Source organism: Lontra canadensis, unplaced genomic scaffold (assembly GCF_010015895.1).
Source record: "Lontra canadensis isolate GAN:19392208 unplaced genomic scaffold, GSC_riverotter_1.0 scaffold217, whole genome shotgun sequence".
NCBI lineage: Eukaryota > Metazoa > Chordata > Mammalia > Carnivora > Mustelidae > Lontra > Lontra canadensis.
This window is the reverse complement of record NW_022631211.1, coordinates 474,546-496,245: the sequence shown is the minus strand read 5'-3', so window position 1 is coordinate 496,245 and position 21,700 is coordinate 474,546. Positions and strand designations below refer to the sequence as shown.

Below are 21,700 nucleotides of genomic sequence, written 5' to 3'. Positions count from 1 at the left end.
TTTCCAAAGAATGAGTTCTAGCTGGGAGCTTGGTTTAATCCTGCTCTCTTCCACTATGATTGAGTGAAAAACAAACTACTTCACTGTATTAAAAGCAAAACTAAAATAGTTGCCTCAAACTGTTGACCTAGCCAGATAGAGCTCCAGGATCTGATTTCTGCAAACTGTATCTCCCTTCTCCAGGAAGTAGGCTTCATTTCTAGCTCTGAGTTCCCATTCCAACTCCAGGCCATGGTAACAGTCTTTGCAGAAACCTACCGAGGTGGTCACTGCCTGCTGGGGACATAAATACAGAGATTCTCCTATTAAGGATCTGCCTATGTTTCCTTCATAATAAAAAAGTAGATACAGTTCCTTTAGAAAATTTGATCTTTCTGAAATAAGTCAAGCAGAGAAAGACAATTATATAGTTTCACTCATATGTGGAATAGTGAAATAGTGCAGGGGGACCATAGAGGAAGGGAGGGAACTCTGAATGGGAAGAAATCAGAGAGGGAGACAAACCACGAGAGACTCTGGACTCCGGGAAACAAACTGAGGATTATAGAAAGGAAGAGGATGGGTGTACGGGGTAACCAGGTGATGGGTATTAACACCACATGAGCACTGGGTATTAATATGCAACTAATGAAGCGTCGAACACTACATCAAAAACTAATGATGTTGGCTAATTGAACATAATAATTTTAAAAAGGAACATTTGATCTTTCAACTTAACTAGGGCTGTTCAACCTTGACTGGGCCTTTTGGAGCCTATGTAAACTTCCATATTAGTTTGTTTTAGTGGAAGCAAGATTATAAGGGGAAGACTGGCCATGGGGGCAAGAACCTCACAGGACTGGACCTGATAATATGTGATTAGGTATATCCTTTTTCTGCCCCTGCTGTTCCTGTCTTTATTTTTAAAGGGACTAAGGAAGCTCCTTTTCACTTAGGTTTTCTCCCCCCAAGTGTTGAAATTAGTGAGTTGTGAACACTGCTGCTTAATTCACATGATATAAATGTGACACACCCCCACCTTTCCATGAAGGTCACCACATTTTTTACCTTGACCAGAGGCCCGAGTCATGGTGTACCTATGTTGTAAGACCAAGCACACTCCCTACCCCTGACAGGTCAAGGAATGTAAGTCACAGCTTTCTTGGCCGGATGGGCACAACCCCAGTCTATCAGCCTTCACTTCCTTGTACCTGTACTTCTCAGAGTCTAAGGAAGGATAAGTATGTCTTAAGAAGAAGATCATGAAGCAAAGCTACTGGGGATGGTGGTGTTCCTGGACTGACTCCTGTTTCTCTCTGCTTGGTTACAGCTGCCCTATGAGAAGAACTGCAAGAATAAATTGTTTTGTGTTGCTGAGTTACAGATGGCCACCACTATCTCTCAGTGAGTTGGATCCAGTCATCATAGTTTCTGCAATTAACTTCCTTCTGAAGGCTTACCTGGGCAAAGCCCTCATCAAAATTGACCCAATCTCATGGCCCACAAAGGGCTTTGCATGTATTATCTCACTGGGTCCTCAGCCATACCATGAGGGAGGCAAGAGATTTGTATCCCTTATTAGGGAACAGACTCAGTGGTTGGAAGGACTGTGTGTGGTCACAGTGGTCATTTGGTGGACTTGAACCCAGGTCTCTTGACATCCTGGATAATGCTACTTTCATAACCCAGTGTCCCTTGCTCCTAGGACTATCTCAGTTAGAGGTAGCCTCTTCCTTGGCTCACCTCTTAACCAAATTACTTTACTAATTCATTAAATATTGACAGAGCATCTCCTCTATGCCAAGCACTCTACAAACATGCTGAAGATACATCAGCAAACAACATAGACAAAAATTCTTGCCCTCCTGGTGTTTTAGGTGGAGAAGATAATAGGTAAATTTTATATCGATGAGATATACATAGTACACTATGAAGAAAAGGCAGGGAAGGTGGGAGAAAGTGCTGGGTAGGGGTGGGTTGCAGTTTTATTTATTTTTATTTTTTTTAAAGATTTTATTTATTTATTTGACAGAGAGAGATCACAAGTAGGCAGAGAGGCAGGCAGAGAGAGAGAGAAAGGGAAGGCTCCCCGCTGAGCAGAGAGCCAGATGTGGGGCTCGATCCCAGGACCCTGGGATCATGACCTGAGCAGAAGGCAGAGGCTTAACCCACTGAGCCAGCCAGGTGCCCGGGTTACAGTTTTAGAATGGTCAGAAAAGGGCTCACTGAGCTGATGTTTTGGTACACACAGGAGGAGGCTGAGGGATGAACTAGGTGGGTGTCTGCAGAAAGAGATGGGAGCAAATGCCCTGAGATGGGAGCATGGCTTGTGGGTGGAGGAATGGCCAGGACACCCGTGTGGTTGAAGTAGAGTGAAGAAGGGAGGGGTAAAGCCGGGGCAGGGAGAATGGTTATTGACGGTTTCTGAGGCCCTGCATAAAGGCTTTTACTGTGGACTGGTAAGCCAGAGGAATGACAGAATCTCGCATTTTAACAGGCTCATTCTTGCTGCTGTGTTGTAGACTATAGGAACAAAGATGGAAGCAGGGAGATAGTAAGGATCTATTAGAATTCAGGTGCAAAGTGATGGTGACTTGTCCACAGTTGTAGCAGTTGAAGGTGGTTATATTTTGAAGTTAGAGCTCACAGGATTTGTTGATGGATTAGATGTGGGGAGTGAGAGAAAGAGAAGGGTCTATGGCAGCTTCCTTCATTTCATCCTGAGCATCTAGAACTTTGCAGTCCAGTACAGTAACTATTAGTCACATTTGGCTATTTAATGAAAATTAAGTATAATTAAAATTTTAGTTCCTCAGTTGAACTAGGCACATTTCAAGGCTCTACATCCACATGTGGCTGGTTATCTTCAGTAGCACAGATACAGGCTATTTCCATTCTTGCAAAAGTTCTGTTGGATCACACTGAACTCCAGAATAATGGCAATGCCAAGAACTGAATTGGGGTAGGAAGCCTTTAGAAGAATGATCTTGGAAGGCAGGGCGGAGAGGAAGAGATAAGGAGTTTGGCTTTGGACATGTGATGGTCTTAAAATACCCACCCTGGCTATTAGTGCTGTATATGGAACATGGTACTGATGGCCTGTTGGCCAGGGTAGGCATCTGTGGGGAAGAACACCGTTGCCTAAGTCCTAGTAAGCCTTTTTTGTAGACATTTGTAGGACTTGTGGATGGCTTAGCCTATCTCAATTACTGAGGATCCACTTGAAGACTTTTGAGTGCTTTGGAATTCAGCCTAATAATCAGATGCAGCTGTTTCCAACAGGAATTAATTACAGCCGAGAAATTCCCTCCCACCCAACTCCTTGTTGTTATGTAGCACACACAACTAGCCCCACATCGCCCTCTAGTGTAAATAGTAATCAGTCTCTTCCTTTTTTCAAAAGCATTATTGAGTCTAATCCTTAGCATCCAAACAATTCAGTGTTTTCCACCTTTTTCTGGATATAGGTCTCCTAAAGAACCTAAGAAAAACTACAGACCCTATTCCCTAAAAGATCACATGTGCATACATAAGTGTTTGCATTTGGGGCTTTCCAAAACTATCCATGGTCCTCCGGTTAAGAACCCCTGTGAAATATTCCAGTGGCTCCCAGAGCCCTCTCCTGGGCTCTAGAACAGTATATCCAACTGATGTTTCAACAACTAACCTTGTTACGCCATAGGCACTTCTCATTATACCCCTAACTGAACTCATCTGGTCAACTGCCACCCTGGTGGTGGCACTCTGGTCTCCTTCATGAAGAGCACCACTTCGTCATCCATTCAGGACTTATCCTTGATCATTCTCTCTGTTGCTCTGGTTGCAAGTGTGGCCTTACTGTATCTGGCTTCAATCCCTTGTTTCTATCACCACTACTACTGTGTTACACAGGCATTTGCCATCTCTCAATTGGATTTCCACATACAGCAGGCTCTAGCTATCTCTGCCCCCTCTCTCCCACTGATGAATCTATTCTCTTCTCTGCTGTGCTAAAACAAAAGCAAGATAACAACAAAACACATGTCACATTGCTTCCCAGAGCTTCCTATCCTGTTTTTGAACATTTCGGATGGTTAGGAGATTTTCTTTTCTATTGTTAATATGTTTTTCTGTAGATCTTGATTGTGGCTAGTGGTTTTATACTCTGGGGCCCCACAGCACCTCAGCAGACTGAAAGAAGCTCTCACAAATCCCCCAGTCTTCTCTTCTCCAGTCTGAAAACTCTTTTAAACCAGTCTTTAAACTGGAAGGGCCTGAATGAGTTTGCAAATGGGAAACTGAGGCCAAGAAAGAGGCAGGGACAGTATCCATCTCAGACACTTCAAGCAGCTCAATCTCTGGTATTGAGCAGAATATCTGGCACAGAGAAAGTACTCCATAACTATATGTGAAATGTATGAACTTGGGAGAATGAAGTATCTTGCCTAGGGTTGCAGTGATTTGGTAGTAGAAAGAGGATTTAAATATAATTTTCCCAACCCTCTTTTGAGAATGCTTGACCTGAGGCAAATTAGTTAGACTCTCTTGGCTTCTGTCCTTTTCTATGAAATGGAGAGTAACCATACTATTTTATAGGGTTATTGTGAGGATTAATTGTGAAGCATATAGCACAGTCCCTGCCACATAGTAATCAACATGGTAGCCATTATCATCATCTCACACGCCAACTGAGGTGGGTATGGCGGTCCAGGCATTAGCTTATGTTGAGCGGAAGAAAATCTAGGCTAAATGTATCCTTTAGGCAATTTAAGGAGTTAGTTAAGAATGTACTATTGTACTGCTTGTCATTCTTAAAGATTAAATAAACTGGTAACTTGTTTCTATTTGCCTACCCGGTGCAGGCAAGAATTGGTGGTTGGTCTCACAAAGGAGCTGACTATGAACATTAACCTAACTAACTCTGGGGAAGATTCCTACATGACGACCATGAATTTGAATTACCCCAGAAACCTCCAGTTTAAGAGGATACAAAAGGTAACAGAGTCATATGCCACACATGGCTTTCCCTCCCTGTATGCCTGCTTTTTTATGGAAAACCTCCTAACTGGTCTCCCTGCCTCCAGTCTCATCCTGATCCATGCAATAAATAATTATTAATGAGACGAATCCCCTCCAAACCACTACACCCTGTGCTGTGAGTCCAATCACGCTGTTCTCTGCCTCCAGAACCTTCAGTGTGGCTGTTCTGCAGTCACTTTCTTGCCTGCAGCCTTTCTTAACCAGGGTTCTGAGAGGGAAATAAAATCTCTAACACATGAGCCTGCACTGGGAAAGTAAGAATCTGCCTTTTTCACTCATGAGCCTGGGGTCACAGCCTGGAAGCTGGCTGCGAGAAAACAGGAAATAGTGTTTCTCCCAAGGACATCCTGCAGCTGCGAGGTACTGTGATACTGTGAAGTACTGTAACACTGAGAAATCTTCTCGAAAATCATAGGCAATCAGAAAACTTTGCTGCTTAAAGTTCTATCTATAATGATGAAACCATTTCACTTGAGTAGAGAATATAAGTCACTTTGAAAAGAAGCAGTCTTATTTTCCATCTGGGGTACAGAGTTTCAGATACAGCATTTCTGGACACAACTTTACAACTCCCTAAGAGTTTCCAAAGGAATGGGTCCCTGGGTCCAGACCTGATGTTGATGGACCCTTTGATACACAACCCTGCTTTACTTAGAGCCCACCAAAACTCTGCTTTACTTCTACATTACCTGAACTCCACTCTTCCCCACCATCCCTTAATAACTGTCTTGGCTTTTGTTTGGTGAGACACCACAGTGCAGTTTTCTCATGGTAAGGAGTCAGTAAACCTGGCTTTGTCAGGTTACAGATTTGTCCCTAGGGTCTTGGGCTATTTGGGCTAGGACAGCATCTATTATATGAAAATAATGAAATTATCTCATAAGCTTCTCAAGTGGAATCAGTGCTGCACTATCCTTGGGAGAATTAAGAAAAGTGTCACTGAAATCACCTTCCGTATTCAGTGGTCCAGGTGAGAGCCCTGGTTAAGAAAGGCTGTGTGGCAGTGTGGGGGCTCATGCTAGCCTTCCAGCCCATCCCAGTATGACATCCCAAATGTCATCCCAGACATTTGCCCAGCTCAAATGTCTCCTAACCCTGAAGATTTTACAGATTCCTCCTAGTTGGATTTTACCTCTTGCAATACTGTCTTTCCTTGTACCTTCCACAGAACCACTTGAGCCTTGTATTTAAATTCCTCAACAGCCTATTGATCCCTTCTGCCCAGCTTGGGAGGAAGACAGAGACTAAGTCTGATTAGTGTCCCAAGGCTGCTGGCAGATGTCTGGCATGTAGAAAATCAGTGAATGTTTGTTGAATTGGTATCAGGAAACTGCTTCTTTTCTTGCTCTTTAAGAACAGTGTCTTCTCTGTGTTAACAGCCTCCTTCTCCAGACATTCACTGTGATGACCCTAAGCCAAATGCTTCTGAGCTGGCCATGAACTGCAAGATTGGTCACCCTGTACTCAAGAGGTCATCTGTGAGTGTTTGGGTTGTCTGACTCTTCTCACTGCCTTGGAGGTAGTGTCTCCTACATCCCAGTGTCATTTGAATCTTAGCAGTGGTCTCCACATTTCCCTTTATTGCAATCAGTCCACAGCAGAGCTTAGAGCTGCCAAGTTTGCTTTCAAAGTAAGGAGTGGTGGGCTGGGGGATACAGCCACAAACTGTTGACTCAGCCCCATACAGCAGAGTGAAGTTGGGAGTAGTATGGGAAAAGCAGCAGGCCCAAAGTTACTAGTGGTGAGTGAGTCCCTCATCTGCCACTGATGATCTTTGTGCTGTGCTCTGGTTTCCTCAACTGTGAAAGAGGAATAATGCTGTCTGCCCTGCTTACTCCATATTGACATTGTGATGCTTATGTGTAATAATAGATGTGGAGGCATGCTGTGCTAAAAAATGTGAGGCATATGAATTCTATCCAGGTCAGTTTAGTTAGTAGGAAGCAGTTTGAATTGTGAGTGGTAGAGAGGAATCAAGTGACCTTTTTTCCTCTTTTTAAATAGGCAAACTTTTCAGTAGTTTGGCAGCTAGAGGAGAATGCTTTTCCAAACAGGACAGCCGATATCACTGTGACAGTCACCAAGTAAGTGGGCCCTATGTCCCTGCAGGCCTAGGCTGTGGCCCTGGAAAATTCTCCCTCCCATGTGCATGTGTTAAGAGCTGTGGCTCTGTCACTGCCCAGGAAGAGCCTCAGTGAACCCATGGAAGGAATCTGTGCTGCTGCAGTGACTTGGTTTTCACTTCTTGTTATCAGAGTTGTTTAAAATGTCCTTTTATTGACACACAAAGCAAAACTATGGTATAACCTAGTAAATGAGACTTGGACAGAGGTTCTATTCCTGTCATTTCACTTGGAGAAGCCCTATCATCTGCGAAACTTCTGTTTTGGGGGTAGGGTATGGGTATAGTGGTGGGAAAGGGTTCTCAAACAGGAATGATTCTGTCCATCAGGGGCAATGCCTGAAAACATTTTTGTTTTCAACTTGTAGGGTGCGGGAATGCTTCTGGTATCTAGTGGATAGAGGCCAGGGATGCTGCTAAACATCATAAAGTATACAAGATGGTCTCTCACAAAAAATTATTTGGCCCAAAATGTCATTATTGTCAAGGTTGAGAAACTCTTTTTAAACCAATGTTTCTGCAACTATTGGTCTTCTAGCAAGTCTTCTGCACTTTAATTACTTATCTTCAAGCATCTTTTCTTATCTGACTCTCCCTGACCCGAGAAGCCAAGGTATATAAGCAGCTGTGTACAAAGTGGGTGAGCTGTGAACTGACTCTTATTTCCTAGTTTCAATGACAGAAATTCTTCAGTCAAACAGAGCCACAGCCTTCAATTCAAGCATGCCTTCATCGCAGTTCTTCCGAAGTAAGTACTTCCAAGGGGCCAACACCTGCAGCTTCAGGTGGTCAGGGTGGATGTGAGCATTCCCCATCTCGGACAGGAGGCTGCTTAAAATCCAGGCTCCCACTGATCGCTAAGGGATGAAGTTTGGCCCTAGAAACCCTATGGTAGTAATCAAAGGAGGAGCAGTACTAACTGGTCTTAATATTAAAGATTACTGACGTAATACTAAGGAGGGAAGAGAGGCGCTGTGGGATTGGGAAAGAAGGAAGGCGAGAAGGCCACCAAGGATTAACAATTAGACACAGAACCAGCCCAAATATACAGAATTCAAATATTTCTACCTGAACTGCCCTACCACCACTTTACATTTTGATATTCAGCTTTGATTCTTCTTAAGGATATGGTGCCCTCTGTCCTAGTGTATCTGACTGGTAGCATTCAAGCTCATTTGAAAGAAAGGGGCCTTGAGGCCTAACAAATATCCTCTCATTTGCAGACCTTCAGTGATGTACATGAACACAAGCCAGGGGCTTTCTGTCTACAAAGAATTCCTCTTCAATGTAAGTGCTTAATGCTTATTATTGCAAAGTTACAGGTGGCAAAACAACACCAGTTTTGATTTCCCATTCTCTGATTTTATTTTGTAGATACATGGGGAAAATCTCTTCCGAGCTGTATTCCAGCTGCAAATTTGTGTTCCAATCAAATTACAAGGTCTCCAGTTTATAAGAGTGAAAAACCTGACAAAGATTCAGGTACTTAGAAGTTTTTTTTTTTTTTTTTTCCTTTTGTTTTTTTATCACAATCACATCTTTTTCCAGAGTGACTGTGGATTCTTAAAGGTATAAAACTAGAATTCTTAGGAAAGGAGTAAAAACAAGTTTAGTTAACTTAGGAACACATTAGGAGTAAATTACCAGTCATGTTCACAAGAAATAGCAACCATTCGGTTCTTAAAACAACATTTCAGTTTTCTTTCCCTTGATGAAAAATAAGCAAAAATTCAAACCTTTTTAATACCCATTGATATATTTATTTTCCCTTTGAAAAACTGATAAATTCTGCTTCTTTGTAATTGACAAATAAGTTTGATAAACAGGTATTTCTTGCCCTTCTCCCTATAAATTTACCATCTTTCCTCCCTCCAGTCTGTCCCTGTCTTTGCTTTGCTACAGCCCCTCTGCTCTCAGTTGACTTCCCTTATGATACCCACAGCCACAGGCTCTGATCACTGTGAAAGTTGAGGCCTTTGGCTTTCCTGAATTTTTTTTTTGCTCAGGGTTTATGAAATGTCAAGGTTCAAAAATGAATATATGGAAAGGCATTTACAGAATGGAGTCTGTTGACAGAAAGAGGGCTTATAAATTATAATCATTTGTTCCCAGGTATAGTTTATTTTTAAAGAACACTTGTTAATTTCTAGAAACATTTAGAATGGGAATTCCACCCTGCTCTGGGGATGGAGATTGAAAATAGCATCAGGGGCTTTAAGACCAGTGTCCTCTCAGTTTGGGCCAGGAAGGCATCTTTGGCTTATTTAAATAGACTGTGCTGGCAAAGCAAGTCAGTGGCAGAACTGAAGTTCAGCATTGTCCTATAAAAATGCTGGATCTTTCTCTTCATTTGTTTCATGGCAGGGGTGTTACATTTAATCTTGAAGGTCATCTGTTTCAGAATCTTATCTGTTAGGTAATGGAGCCAGAGGACATTACTGTAAGGGTGATATTCACCCCAGCAGTTGTTGTTCTCCTTCCTCATTAGCCTATAGATCTCAAACTGGTAGTCACCTTCACCTGTAAATAGGTCCTCATCCATGGAAATGTCACAGAACACCACAATCCCATCCCGCTCCAACCGTGACAGTGTGTAGTCAATGATATTGACTTGCACTCCACGGGTGGGGATAGTGCTTGTCTTCCCATTGAGGGTGTAGTGGAGCTCTTTGAGGCTGGTTTTCTTTAAGAGCACGTTCCCCCAATGTAAGTCTCGGTGCTCAAAGTGCAGTGATGCCTCTGCCACCGCGAGGGATGCTGTGATCTGGTGTAGGATGCTCTTTGCAGTAGCCATGGAGGACAACTTCGTTCTCATTTGCTCTAAGTCAGTACCTCCAAACTCAAATTCCAGTACAATGAAGAGCTGGTCTTCCTCAAAAAAGTCAGGCCGGTCATTTGCAGACCCTTTAGTTGAGTTATAATGGTCCCAGGCTCTGAGAAGCAAGGGAGGGTAAGATCCTTGAACACAGTGCACTGAGTTCAAACCAATAAAGCCTTCCGTACGGTTGCATACCTCATCAGACAAGAGGCTCAACTCTTTGGAGATGATTATCTCTGGCAGAATTTCCTCAAAAGTTTTTTGATGGGCTCCATTGACTAAATCTTGTCCTTCAATAGCAATGATTTTTAGGGCAACAGGTGTGTTATTAACAACTGTTTGAAACACTTCTCCAAACACTCCTTCCCCAATCTTCTGACAGCACTCCAATTTTTCTGTGGAAAGGCAATAGCTAAAGGGGATAGGACCTTCCTGATTGCATTCCCCATAAACTTTCTCAGCATCACATGCCTTTTTGTCTGTGACATGTAGTGTCTTTAAGGGGGTTAGCAAATACATGGAAGAGCAGTGCCAAGGAGACAGAGCACTATTTGTTCTGTTCATAACAGGAGGGTTTGAATATTCGGATATGAGGGACTCAGAGAGAGAACTGGCAATGGTGTGGCTGCTGCAAACTTCTGACACAGCAGTCACCATCTTCTTCTTGTGGAAACTGAAGGAAGCCCTGGCTTTGGTCCAAGAGCAGGCATTCTGTAAATGAGTCAGGTCCTGGGTGAGGAATGAGTCTTTTTCCATCTTTTGGCTCCTCTTAAACTGGTGATAATGGAGAAGGGAGGTTTCTACTGTTTCCTGAAGTTTCCTTTTTCGCCTAGGCCCAGTTCTCTCAAACCTGTTGATTTCCCCAGGTACAACACAGCCCTTGCAACCATCTGCCTCCTCGTCCATCTGGGCAGCCCCTTGAGACCCAGTCTCTTGACAGGAGTCCTGGTCTGTGGCCCTCTTCTTACCAATGCTTGATAAACCTGGCCTCTCCAACCTCTTCCCAGCCCATTCCCTTTCACAGCAAGACTCCCTCATATTCTTCCCATCTGCCCCAAACTCAGAATCTTCAGGGTTTCCAGAGTCCATAAGACTAAAGAGAGCTGACCTGAGGCTGGCATGGGCTTGGTGGGCCAGTCTGGTGAACCTGCTTCCTCCCGTTGCTGCCTCCTGGAAGCCATGGAGGGATGTTGGGTCCGGGGAGGCTGCTGGGAGGTAGAAGCCGCTCGGAACTTCGGAGGCAGCATCCAGAGAGGCGGAGGCGGAGGGGCCGGGGCCGGGACAGGCCAGACTGCTGAACAGGGAGGCACTGGTGCCCAGCTCGCCGCCGTCCACGGGCTGGTTGCACGTACTGAGGTCCGGGCTGAGGCGGCCTCGGTTGCCGTTAGGGAAGGGCGGTGGTCCAAGCGGGCCGCAGGGGGTGCTGCACTTTTGCGGAGGCCGAGCTCGCAGCCTCAGGCGTCGTGGAGTCTCGATCAGACTCGGCCAGTCCTTGGAGGCTTGACCGCCAGGGCGCCTCCGCCGCTGACCTACCGGAGCGCCGAGGAAGTCAGGGTCGTCGGGATCGTCGGAAGCGATAGACCCCGAGGGGCCGCCGCTGCTAGCGTCGCTGCTACTACTGCTGCTGCTGCTGCTGCTGAAAAAACGCTTCCGGTCTTGCGGCGGGAACCACTGCGCGACTGCCCGGTCCGGCCGCAGCCGCGGCCTCCCGCCGCCCACAGCCCCGTACGTTCGGAAGAGGCGATTCCCGAGTCGCTGGCGTGACGCCGCCATGGTCGGCACCCGCCCGGAGATTCAAATGCAAACACCGCGAGATTTCCTTAAGACAGACACACGGGCGGGCCTGACTGCTGGGTCCTAGCGTCCGGCCGTGGACATGCGCATCACAAAGGGTCCCGCGGGAGGTGGGAGAGGGTGGGTGACTGGCAGTTTGTGGTCCTCTTGTCCGTACTGTCATGGCTCTCGTTTCAGGCCAACACTAAGTGCAACTACAGTCTGGAGAAAGAATGTGGGAAAGACCCCGTTTGGGTGAGCGCGGCCGTCCCGAGGGCTTAGGGAGGGAGGAGGGCTTGGAGCGGGTGACGTGAGCGGCGCGGGGCTGCTGCTGCTGCTGCTGGCGTTCACTGCTGAAAGCGAATGCAGGGTGGCCTCCAGGCTCTTCTTAGCCTCTTCTCTGGGTCAGGTCAGCCACGGTTGGGGCTTTGCTTGAGCCAAGGTGAGCGCTGAACCTGTTCGCACCCTCTATTCTGGAACTTGAACGTGCTCTGCGTACTAAGTGTTAAGTTTTCTGCCTTTTCACTCAAAAGGGGATAGTGCTAACTGTAATCAGAGTTTCCTTTTCAGTATGTGGACCAATGGTATTCAGTGAACTGCACCATCACTTCAAATAAAGAAAATGTAACGGTGGCTGCAGAGCTCTCCTTGAATCAATCTCAGCAGGTACTTGAGATGGTGAATGCTTCAGATCTGATTGTTCTGCTGCTCATGTGCATCGGCTCCCTGTCCGAGAAAAGTTAATAGCATCTCAAATGTAACGTGGCCAAAACAGGTGTCTTGATTCACTTTTTGCCCCAATCTGTTCTTTACACAATTACTTGGGGGTAATATACTAGGGTAAGTGACTGTAGTTACTTAACAGAGGAGATACTTGTGACTTCTTCCTTTCCTACATCCCCACATCTATTCCAGCCTCAAGCTCCATCATTCCACTTCCAAAATATGTTATAAATCCATTCACTTCTTTCCATCTCCACTGCTACTGTTGTAGTTCAGGACACCATCTCTTGCCAGGCCGTTTCAGTAAGCTGTCTTTTCCTCCTGTCTCTGCTCTTGCCATGCCGTCTACAAATCTTTCTTCACATAACAGCTATTTTAAAGTAAACATTGTGCCATGGCTCTGAAAAGAAAAAAGTGACATTTGAATGCACCCCGAGTAAAACACATACTTTTTCAATGGCCTGCAAGGCACTGCATGATCTAGTCTCTGCTTCTTCAACTTTATCTCCTAGTACTCGGCTCTTTCCCACTTCGTATACTCCAGCTAGTCTGTCCTTTCTGTTTCTCCAATATTATTCTGGCCACAGGATCTTTGCCTCTGCTCTCCCTTCTCCCACTGTTCTTCCCCCTGTATCTTCATGTGCATGGTTTCTTATATTTAGCTCCGATGTTACCTTCTTAGAGAGGAATTTCCTGGTCACTCATTCTAAAGTGGGCATTAGGATGAAGTTTAACTTCTCACAGTGATCCAGGTAAGAATGATGATATCTGAACTGAAGGAATAACAATGAAGAATGGAGAAAAGAGACAGAAGTGAGGAAAGAAAAAAAAAAAGAATTGTCAAGAACTGAATTGGGGCTGGTGAGTGAGGCTGTGACATGAGGTAAAGTGTATAGGAAAAGAAATTGGAGAATGACTGTAGGTTTCTTGCTTTGGTAACTTTGTGATTGCCAAGACAGCTAACCAGACAAGGGGATACAGGAGAAGGAGCACGTTTAAAAGAAAAGATACCGTTCAAAACAGTAAGTCTATGTCTAAAATATGTTTTTATCTACCCTCTATCTTACAGTTACCAAAAGGTGTAAATGAACTGCAGATCCTTGGTGAAATCTATTTTGACAAATCTCTATATGAGGGGCTGAAAGCAGAGAACCACAGAACTGAGGTAATCCCTGGCTATTTTCTGGTTTTCTGAGCAGTGTTCTGGGGAAAACTATGCCTAGCCTTAGGGTCTCTGTACAGGCAGCTCTTCCTGTTTTCAGTCTTGCCACCTCTGATTTTGAATCTACTGCCATCTGCCTCTGGAACCTTGAATTAGTCAGCTTCTGCCTCAGTGTTTCCATCTTTGAAATGGGAATTGAATAAGAGGACTAACCGAAATAACCAGGCTGTAATCAACAGCTATGTATACTTTGATTTGAAAAATGTATCTTTAAAATATGCTAAGTGAGAAATTATTATCTTTTGTATACATTGACAGTCTTCCTAGTGTACAGTGTCAGTGTTTATATTAACCAGTTACTCAGGAATGTGTAATTCCTTTATAAATTTTAAATTAAATGGTAGGACTCTTGGGATTTCTTTTGCAAAAGTGCAACAAGTCAAACTAATGTCTGTGATCTATGGGCTAAATAATCTTGTTGACACTTAAACTAGATGTGGTTAATTGTCAGCTGGCAGCAGTGACTAACTTGAGAGATAATCCACCTATGGGCTCGTTGGTCAGGCATGATCATTACTGGAGGGAATGTCAAGAGAGTGACACTGGGTCACTGGCTGGAATATTTCTAAATATTAGATCCTCTGATTTCTTTTCTGGAGGATGAGAAAGGAACAATTCTCCAGACATGTCAGAAATAACATTTCCTTTTTATTTTTAAGTATTTCTAATACAGAAAATTATAGGAATTGCTCCATTATCCCACTGCCCAGTTAAAAAAAAAAAAAAAAAAAAAAGAACAGCAAGAAAATCTAAGCCTTACAGAAAAATATCAAATGAAAAATAATGGTTCCTCACCTGCCCCATGTCCCCAATTTCTTCATAAAGAGTGTTACGATTAACAGTTTTGTATATGCACATATTTATAAATAATTTATTTCCCTCTCTTAGTGATGCATTTATTTCTGTACATAGATTCCCAATAATTATTTTCCTTCCTTTAAATTCAGCACGCTAAGCAAAGTATTAAGTTGTTCCTGATAATAAGCAAATAAGTAGCATGAACCTATGAGTATAAATAGGTTTTCCAAGTGCATTTCATCTGCAAGTAAGGGAAGACTTCCACTAATGTACCATAAAGGCATCTGTTATTTGTCTGGTCAAGGACCTGGCTCCTTTGGATCTTGTGCCCTACCATCTGTGTTGGTGCCGCCTTCCCTTGTAGCCTGCACAAAGATGCCACCTTTCCCAGTGCTGTTTCTTCATATGGCAGGATACAAAATAGGAAGCAAGAGATCAATAGATGCAAAAGGAATTTTTCTAAGTGTGTCTTCCCTTTTTAGGGAGGGAAATTTTCCTAAAAACTCCCAGCAGCTATCTCTTTACATCTTTTCAGTGAGAACTGGCTCTCATGTCAATCACTGGCAAAGGGGAATAGCTCTGTCATGATTAGCTTAGACCAGTCATGATTTCTGAATGGAAATTAAAAGGAGAGAATGGTTGTTGGGTAGGCCACCATCAGTGTTTGACTACAAGCACTAGTATTCTGTGTCCTGTTTCTCTCTCCATCTTAACCAGGGTAGCTTTATGTCAAATTTGGAACTTGTGGGTTTAGAAGAGGAAAGGGGGAAGAGACTTTGAGAAAGAGGACCATTTCTTCTACTGAAATCTGTCCTGTTACATCACTATGACCTTGGGACTTGTTTAATTACTTTCCTAAACCCAGATTCTCAAGTCCTTCCCCACTACCCTCCACTTCACTCTTCCATAGAAGAAAAACCAGCTTTCTTCTTTTTCTTCCTCTCTCTCTGTTGTTTTGCTCCCTCCCTATCCGCAAAGCCCAGAACTTACTCCTGTTAACCTCAGCTACATGTGAATTAAATAGTTACCTGGAGGGTCAACTATAGCAAGTAACCGGCATTAATAACTTAATTGGAAGAGACCTTAAAGGTGAATTTGTTCAGGGGTGCCTGAGTGGTTGAGTTAGTTGAGCATTCAGCTCTTGGTTTCAGCTCAGGTCATGATCTCAGGGTCAAGGGATGGAGCCCCTCATCAGTCTCTGTGCTCTCCCTCTTCCTCTGCCTTTCCCTGCTTGCATAAGTGCATACTTGAACATGCACAGAAATAAAAAAAATATTAAAGGTAAATTTGTCCACCTTTCCAACTCATATAGAAATGATCTCCAAAGGCCTCCTGACCTTGGTGCCTAAACATGTGCATGAAAGGAGCTCAGTGTTTTGGGCAGGCAGAGAAGTCTTGGTGGCCCTCTGGCCCCACTTAAGTCCTGGGAAGCTCTGGCCATGGGAAGGTAATAACTGAGTCTCACTTGGGAAGCAGTGTCCCCTGAGCTTTCCAGCTGAGTCCTGTTAGTGAGAAGAGGGCTTAGACTCCTAAAATTAAGACAGCCTTTAGACAACAATGCTGGAGTTGGCTTCTGATAGAAGAACTCTGTAAGTACATCTGACTCTTGAACAACAAGAGGGTTAGTGGTGTCAACTCCCCATGTAGTCAAAAACCCATGTATAACTTTTGACTCCCCCAGAACTTTACTAATAGGATACTGTGAACCAGAACCCTTATTATATTAAATACTCTAATCTTATAATAAAGTAAGCTAGAGAAAAGAAAATGTTAAGAAAATCATAAAAGATACATTTACAGTACTGTGTTTATCCAAGAAAATCTGCAGATAAGCAGACCTATACAGTTCAAACCCGTGTTGTCGAAGGGTCAGCTGGAGTGTACATGGGTGCCATTTTGCATTTATTATCATGTCTTTGAGGTAACATACACTTTAGTTTGGTGATGAGCAGACCAGTATCTTTGTGATATATTTCATGTGGGATTTGTGCAAGGTCAAAAGAGCTGTCAGAACAGAGTTGAAAAGGACATAGAGATTATTTGAAATCAGTCATCATTTTGAAAAGGAGCTTGGGGCTCAAGGACACAGAGTGGCATAGCTGGATGTAGAACTGATTTTCTATCTTTCAGTGTTCTCTAAAACCTAGAGATTGTAATTCACTGAGACTTCTGTTAAACTATCAAAGAATCCTTAACAGATCTCCTGACAGACCAAAATAATTGGAAATATTTTGTTCCTTAGATAATTTTATTGTGCTGTTGTTGGTGTGTTTTTTCCATCCAGTTTTTGTTCTCTTTGCTTTTCATGGATTCTTTTCGTGTATCTAGTTCAGAGATTCTTTCGTCAGCCATGCCAGTCTACTAATGAGCTCATCAAAGGCATTCATCATTTCTCTTACAGTGGTTTTTTTTTTTTTAATCTCTAGCATATCTTTTGGTTCTTTTCTTTCCTTCTTTCTTTCTGTCTGTCTGTCTGTCTTGTTCTTTCCATCGCTGCTTAATTACCTCTCTGTTCTTTGTCTTTGTTCTTAGATGTGGTCTACTTTATCCATTAGAGCCCTTACCATATTAATCATAGTTGTTTTAAATTTCAGGTCCGATAATTCAAATATCCTTTCTCTGTCTGGTTTTGATGCTTGCTTTGTGTCTTCAAATTGTGTTTTTTGTATGTTTTATAGTTTTTTTCTTTTCTTTTTTTTTTTCCTGATAATTTTTTCTTGATAGCTGGACATGATATACCAGGTGAAAAGAACTGCTGTAAATAGGTCTTTAGTAATGTGGTGAGGTGTGGGGAGGGGATGTCATCTACTATCCTATGATTAGGTTTCAGTCTTTTAGAGAGCCTATGCCTCTGGGCTGTGAACTTGACAAGTATTTCTCATTTTTTTTCAACCCCCTTAGATGGGACAGGATCCCTAGAATGGGCTTGAGTTGGATATTTCCCTTACCCCAGGTCAGTTAGGCCCTGGTAATACCTTAGCAGGTTAGGCTCTAATTAACTAGTTTCTCCTGAGGGTAGGCCAGTCAGAGTGCTCTGGCCTATTTCAAAATGGTTCCTTTTCCTCTCCCCTTGCCAGAAGCACAAAGGGATTTTTCTCCAATATTTACTGTAGAAACATAGTAAAGCTCCTGGAAGAAAACCTTATAGTATTGTGGGGGCTCCATTATGACTGGGTTCCCTTGGGTTTTTAACTCTGAGAGTTGTCAATATTGAGCTTCTTATAATTCATTGATTATAGATCAGGTTTTCTAACACGAGCACTGGGAAGACTCTGCTCCCTATATTTGTCTTTCTCCCTCACCGGTCTTAGAGGCAGCAGTTTGCCAAGTGTCTTCCCTCTCTTAGAAACTCAAGAGTTATTGATTTTTCAGTCTGTTCAGCTTTGTACTTGTTAGTATGGAGTGGTGACCATCATGTACTCTACATGCAGGATCAGAAACTGGAAGTCGCATTAGATAATTTTAGATGATGCAATCAAGAAATGTTTAGCTTTTTGTTTTACTTTCAGCCTCGGTCAATATACAGAATGTTGCCAAGTTCTCCTATTTCGTTCCTTAAAATAACATGTAGAATTTTTTCTTCATCTCCTTTAGCAGACTTATTGGATGATCTCCTTGTCTTGTTTCAGATCACTGTCATCTTCCTGAAAGAGGAGCGTTATCTGCCTGTCTTTGTTATCATTATTATAAGCAGTGGTTGTGGCCTTCTGGCTTTGACTCTGATTATAATCATCCTATTCCAGGTCAGTTCTACTCATGTGAAATATCAGAGTACAGAGGGATTTCCTTAAAACAGATATGATGATCATTACCCTATTTGTATCCTTTACTTTCCTTCCCCTGTTTTAATGTTCAAACTGTTTTGCTGCTTTCACGGCCCTCACTCTGTGGCCTCTGCCCCTCTCCACCCTTAAGTCTCACTTTTTCCTCTGAACACTGGAACTAAGTAAGTTTGTGTTTCTGTGCTTGCTATCCGTACTGCTATCCCTCCACACCAATGCCTTTCCCCACTTTTCCACCTTGTTCACATTCTTCCCTTAAATTTCAGCCCAGAGATTCCTCAGTCTCTAAGCTGAGTTCTATGCTTTTCCTGTGAACAAGCTGTTTTCTGGAAACCCTTCCAAGTGGTAGTCATCACACTGTATTGTAATTATTTTTGTTCCTACTAGATTGTAAGTTTCTTTTTTTAAGACTTTTTTATTTTTAAGCAATCTTTACACCCAGCATGAGGCTCAAACTTACAGCCCTGAGATCGAGAGTCACTAAGCCAGCCAAGTGCTCCTAGACTGTGAGTTTCTTGATGTAGGAGGCCATACTATCCATAGTAGGCTGCATATTTTTACATAAATAAGATGCATTACAGCTCAAACTATAATACTTTGCAGAATTAGTTAAGTTAAAAAGGTTAAGGAGTTTGGGGACTTAATAGGAAGGTGACTTTTCACTTCTGACTGGAGAATGAGCACCAGAAAAGGCTTATGGAAAGGCAGCATTTAAGATGGCTCTTGTACAGATGTAGTGAAAAGAAGGGGTACATGTATCCCAATGTTCATAGCAGCAAGGTCCACAAGAGCTAAACTGTGGAAGGAGCCAAGATGTCCTTCAGCAGATGAATGGATAAAGAGGATATGGTCCATATGTACACTGGAATATTATTCAGCCATCAGGAAGGATGAATACCTATCATTTACATCAACGTGGATAGAACTGAAGGGTGTCATGCTAAGTGAAATAAGTCAGTCAGAGAAACGTAGTTATTGTATGGTTGCACTCATATGTGGAACATAGGAATAGTGCAGAGGACCATAGGGGAAGGGAGGGAAAAGTGAATGGGAAGAAATCAGAGAGGGAGACAAATGACGAGAGACTCTTGACTCCAGGAAACAAACTGAGGGTCACAGAAGGGAGGAGGTGGGGGGATGGGGTAACTGGGTCATGGGCATTAAGGAAGGGACCTGCTGTGATGAGCCCTGGGTGTTATATGCCCCTAATGAATCATTGAACACTACATCAAAAACTAATGATGTACTATATGTTAGTTAACTGAATTTAAATTAAAAAAAATTTTTAAAAATATAATAGTTCCTGATTTAAAAAAACCAGATCCTGAAGGATAAGATAATCAGGGAGAGATTCAGAGGAGGCATAAAAAGCAGAGGAGTATAGGAGCTATTTTGGCAACAACTAGATAATGGTTTTCTAAAACAAGTGGGTATCTTAGATCTGTAATGGGACTTCCCCTTGTTTGTTTTAGTGTGGCTTATTTATTTATTTATTATTTTTTAATTTTTTAAAAATTTTTTATAAACATATAATATATTTTTATCCCCAGGGGTATAGGTCTGTGAATCGCCAGGTTTACACACTTCACAGCACTCATCATAGCACATACCCTCCCCAATGTCCATAACCCCACCCCCCTTTTCCCAACCCCCCTCCCCCCAGCAACCCTCAGTTTGTTTTGTGAGATTAAGAGTCACTTATGGTTTGTCTCCCTCCCAATCCCATCTTGTTTCATTTATTAGTGTGGCTTTTTTAAAAGAAAATACCAAAACCTGAACTTGGACAACACAAGGAAGACTCAGCTGAAATCAGAAAATCTGCTCACAGAAGACAATTAGGACCAGCTTCCTCATCTTTGGGGAGAGAACATCAACCAGTCTTCGTGTCTTTTTTTTTTTTTTTTTTTTTTTTTTTAAGGATGATCTAGAGTAGAATCTAACAAATTGTTTGAGGAATATTATTTTTTAACCATACATTGTCCCAAAAGTGCTTGTATGTTTTGCAGAAAATAAACTTGGGAAATATCTAATATTAAATAAAATTAAACTGTTTTCTTTACAGAAGTGCCTTTAATACAGAAATATACTTTGTGATATTTTTTCCCCAAGAGAAGGTACAGCAATTTCCAACCTTATTTGCCTAAGAATTGGCATTTCTATTAATGTTTCCCAACGTGGTCTTTTACAAAGTACATCTTGGGGGACAGTGGTCAGAAGCTTTTGCTAGTCTAGCATTTTCAAGATCCTAAGATGTTGCCTATTATTTCAAATCAGGCCATGAAAACTCACCACCTGTAACAAATGTAAAAAGTAGAAAACAGAAGTCACCAAAACAGGAACTAGGGAGGCGAAGAGAAAACCAAGACTTTGTTCTGTAGTTTCGTTTCTGTTGTATGTATATCTATTTAAATAATGCACTGTGCTAATCCTTACCCAGCTTCCTGCTTAGTGAATTGCTTAGGAGACTTTTGTTGCTCAGTAAATACCGTCATTAGGAGAGAGCACTCTTCCACAGGAGGAGATGGAACTGGACTGGGAGTTGGGAGCACAGATTAGGGCCTTGTTACAGGCTGACTTTGTTCTTAGTATCTTATTTTCTCTTTATGCCCTATGTTAAAACTTGACTCATCTCCCTACTCTTAACCCTACAGTGGAGAAATCTTTCTTTTCAAGAATCATAAAAGTTATCGCATAAAAATTAAATGGTGTATCAGTATATAATGTACAAAGTGATCCTTATCTTTAATTCAGATACTTTCATTATTTCTTTTAAATTTTATTTTTTTTCTGAAATGTATATGTATATAAGGTATGAATTAGGGACTGGATTTTGTTTTTTCATTTTTCATTTTGTTTGTTTTCTCCCAGAAGCATAACTAACTTTCCAACTCCTTTGCTTTTCCACACTCCTATATCGCAGGGGTTAAAAGACTAAACATTTCCCAGACTCCCTTGCAGGTGGGTTTCTAGTTTAGGTTTTGGCAGTGAGAGGCACTTGCATAAGACTGGAAGGTGGAAAGATAGAGAAGTCTTTCTTTTGGCTGTGGACTCCAGGAGTGGTGGCAGCTTCCTGCAACTCCTGACCTCTGGGTGATACCAACTCTCCTGTTTTTATTTTCTAGCCCTCCTGACAAATTTGAAACATAACTCTCTCTATTAAATCCCTTTCTGCTTGAAATATCTAGAGTGGTTTCTGTTTTGTTGTTGACCTTGAGTCTAATTATATTATTTCCAATGAATAATATTTGTCCCTATGTCATTTATTGAAATGGACATTAATAATGTGAAATTCTGCTGTTACTCCTTGTGAAATTCATATACATACATAGAAATTTTGGAAATTTAATTTTGTTTCACTGATCTGTTTGTTCTTGTACCAGTACCACAATTGAAGGAACATTTTCTAGCATTATGCAAATGATAAATTCAAAAGAGCACAAAGGTGTCTAAAAAAGGAAAAGTAA

General features: G+C 42.4%; 1 protein-coding gene across 2 annotated transcripts in view; it reads left to right on the top strand.

Annotated features, from left to right (window-relative positions):
* ITGAE (integrin subunit alpha E) overlaps window positions 1–20,295 on the top strand; it is a 60,343-nt gene extending 40,048 nt beyond the window's left edge. The window contains exons 20-31 of one of the 2 annotated variants that reach the window (XM_032849002.1): window positions 1,310–1,383; window positions 4,821–4,953; window positions 6,378–6,476; window positions 7,003–7,082; window positions 7,791–7,868; window positions 8,344–8,407; window positions 8,495–8,602; window positions 11,910–11,966; window positions 12,282–12,377; window positions 13,504–13,599; window positions 18,084–18,197; window positions 19,980–20,295. In XM_032849002.1, the coding sequence (XP_032704893.1) occupies window positions 1,310–1,383; window positions 4,821–4,953; window positions 6,378–6,476; window positions 7,003–7,082; window positions 7,791–7,868; window positions 8,344–8,407; window positions 8,495–8,602; window positions 11,910–11,966; window positions 12,282–12,377; window positions 13,504–13,599; window positions 18,084–18,197; window positions 19,980–20,075 (1,095 nt within the window). In that variant the 3' untranslated portion in view covers window positions 20,076–20,295. Of the gene's footprint in view, window positions 1–1,309; window positions 1,384–4,820; window positions 4,954–6,377; window positions 6,477–7,002; window positions 7,083–7,790; window positions 7,869–8,343; window positions 8,408–8,494; window positions 8,603–10,804; window positions 11,137–11,909; window positions 11,967–12,281; window positions 12,378–13,503; window positions 13,600–18,083; window positions 18,198–19,979 lie in introns of those variants that run through there. The other variant, XM_032849003.1, reaches the window with a different exon arrangement.
* The last annotated feature ends 1,405 nt before the right edge of the window (window positions 20,296–21,700 follow it).